This window comes from Geospiza fortis, unplaced genomic scaffold (assembly GCF_000277835.1).
Source record: "Geospiza fortis unplaced genomic scaffold, GeoFor_1.0 scaffold361, whole genome shotgun sequence".
Taxonomy (NCBI): Eukaryota; Metazoa; Chordata; class Aves; order Passeriformes; family Thraupidae; genus Geospiza; species Geospiza fortis.
Window position 1 is genome coordinate 3,809,531 of NW_005054356.1, and position 2,665 is coordinate 3,812,195.

The 2,665-nt window shown below is 43.8% G+C and overlaps 1 protein-coding gene across 1 annotated transcript in view; it reads right to left on the reverse strand.

The window, feature by feature from the left end:
- Window positions 1-2,665, reverse strand: part of PARD6B (par-6 family cell polarity regulator beta) — a 17,027-nt gene that overhangs the window by 13,150 nt on the left and 1,212 nt on the right. The window contains exon 2 of the mRNA XM_031059090.1: window positions 2,438-2,563. Coding sequence (XP_030914950.1) covers window positions 2,438-2,563 — 126 coding nt within the window. The remainder of the gene's footprint in view (window positions 1-2,437; window positions 2,564-2,665) is intronic.

Genomic DNA, 2,665 nt, shown 5'->3' on the forward strand with positions numbered 1-2,665 from the left:
GATTCGTACCTGCTTACAAACAAAAGCCCAGCCCACAGGAGGAACTCCCAGCACGTCAGAGGCAGCACAGCTCAATGGTGACATCAGCGCAGGACTTCGTCCTGCCCCAGCTGCGAGGTGTGAGCCCCGCAGGAACTGCCCGTGCACGGCAGCCATCGAAATTGTTTGGCTTTCAAGGATTACATAGCTTAAACACAATTCAGTAATAAAAGTTTTAAAAAGCCAACAACCTCACCCTCAGGTTGGAATAAATGTTGAATCTTACCACAGCAAGCAAAGGGCCAGATTTTCAAACGTGTGATTTTTATTTTTTTCCATGTTATTTTATACATATTTGGTGCAAATACCAAAATACTCCTAACCCACTCGTATTTCCTAACACAGTTTGCTCAATACTATTAGAAAGCGGGTAAAAGACAAGTCCAACTGTGCAATTCCATTATTTGAATCCCTGAAATGTCTGAATTTTCTATCAGATGCTGCCCTCCATCCCATGAAACAGGCCTGCACTTGATGTTGTAGGGGAGGTGAGACACTGGAGGAGTAACTTAAGCAGAGAAGGCTCCTTGCCACCTGAGCTCTTTACAAGGCTGTGCTGCTCCCCTGTAACTCCCCCGGGAGAAGGCAGGGGAGCCATGGCAGCACACCAGGAAGGCACCCGGGATGCTCACTTAACACTCATTTATGGGTCACCTTTTTAAGTCCTCTGAAACACAGCACAGAGATGCTTTATGCAAGTCTCCATCACTGACAGAACATGAGCTGCAGTCATCTTCTCTGGCTTACCAGTTTTTAAGATTTTAATCAGAAAAAAATGTTATTCCAAGTCATGAAAAAGGGGGGAAACCTGAATTTTAATATATAGAGAACTAGACTATATAGAACTAGAAACTTGGGGTTTCCATACCATCACTAGGAACTCTAGTCTGGGCTATAAGGCTTTATTTTCCATGACAAGAAGATGGGCTGTCTGGAATTCAAGTACTATGGGGAATCGCCAGGGCAAGCTCAGAGCAGTTACCCAAACTGAATAAACTAAACTAACAAAAGGATTGTGCTCATGTAACTGCAACCACAGTTGGGCTGTGCTGGCCCAGCCTTGTCAGCTGAGGCACAATTATTGATTTGGAATATCTAAATAAAGAGCTGTACATCATGGAGCAGCCTTCAAAGCCCAGGCCACTCTACAGGAATGGCTCCCTCCACCTCCCACACAGGCATTTCTTCTTTCTCTCCAGAATTGCTCATTTTCATAGAAGGAAGATGACTCCTCTGCGATATTAAATTGAGGTGCTGTTAAATAATGCATTAGCAACAAGCAGTTCTAGGAATGCCTTGAATCCTGCTCCATAATAGGCACTTGAGGGACAATCCCTATTCATTAGGGCTACATTTCTCTGTACAAACACCAGGAACACATCACAGGGCTGATTCCCTAGATAGATTTTAAATCAAGGAAAACACAAAGCGGGGAAACAGTAGGGCTGAGGAAACAAGTGATTTGGGTTTGTAAGCACATCATACTGATCATTCTCAACATTATAAGAGCATAAATAATAGACTTCACCATCACAGTGCTAACTTAACTGGTATTTGAAATAACATCTACCAGATACTCCTGAATCTTGCTGATTTAGGGCACATGGAAATTGAACACTTTAAAGAAACCATCCTCATTCAGGCTGTAGAGACCAACCTCACACTCAGAAGTTCCAGCACTATGATCATTATCCTTAAACACCCCCACAGCTCAAGTCCTGACTGCTGCTGTAGCACCTCACTAGCAGGAAAGGAGGGGACAGAACACAGGCTGCTCCCCACTTCAAAAACAACCCAAGAAAGCCATGTGGCCACCAATGGAAAACACATTCCCACGTGGAGGCACTTACAATCCGCCTAGGCAATGAAAAAGGGACTTTAACTCAACATCTCTTTAGCTAATAGAGACACTCCACCTCACACAGTATATCCAGCAGTTTTACAATTGGAAATTATTACAAACATAAAGCAGAAGAAAAAAAATCTAATTTCTCTCAGAATATCTAAGTTTTATCAGAAAAACTTTGCCTAACCATCAAATAAAAATCAAAACATAGAAGAGACATGGATACACGCATGGGAGAATTTATAGAGCTGGGCAAAGCTGTGAGCACCTGACACGAGTGATCTCTGCAGGAACACACAGGTACACACTCCTGCAACACTGCCAGGGTAAAAGTCTCTCGAGGCCTCTAAGAGAAGGCAAACTCCACTTTTGGATAAGCTAGCCAGGGCTCACCTCTACCTCTACTGTGAGCCTATGCTGTACCGCACAAAAAGCTACAGAACGATATAATCATTAGGGAAAAAAGGTAACTACAGAAACGGTCACTAACAAACGCACTCATTGCAATTCGGACAAAGAGAGGATCTTGAGGCTTGCAAATTATCACAGAACTGTTAGGGTTGCAAGGGTCCTCTGGAGATCATGTAGTCCACTCCCCAAGCACGTTTCTAAACACCTCCTTGGCCCAGTGATCCCACACTTTCCCCACAGCACATATTTATCTGTGCGTCGTTTAGTCTGTCCAGAAACTCAGGGGCCAACCCCACTTACCTGTTTTCTTTTAAACCACTTCAAAACCATTTATATTTTCTCCAGTAGACAGCGCACCCAGCAAGCGAC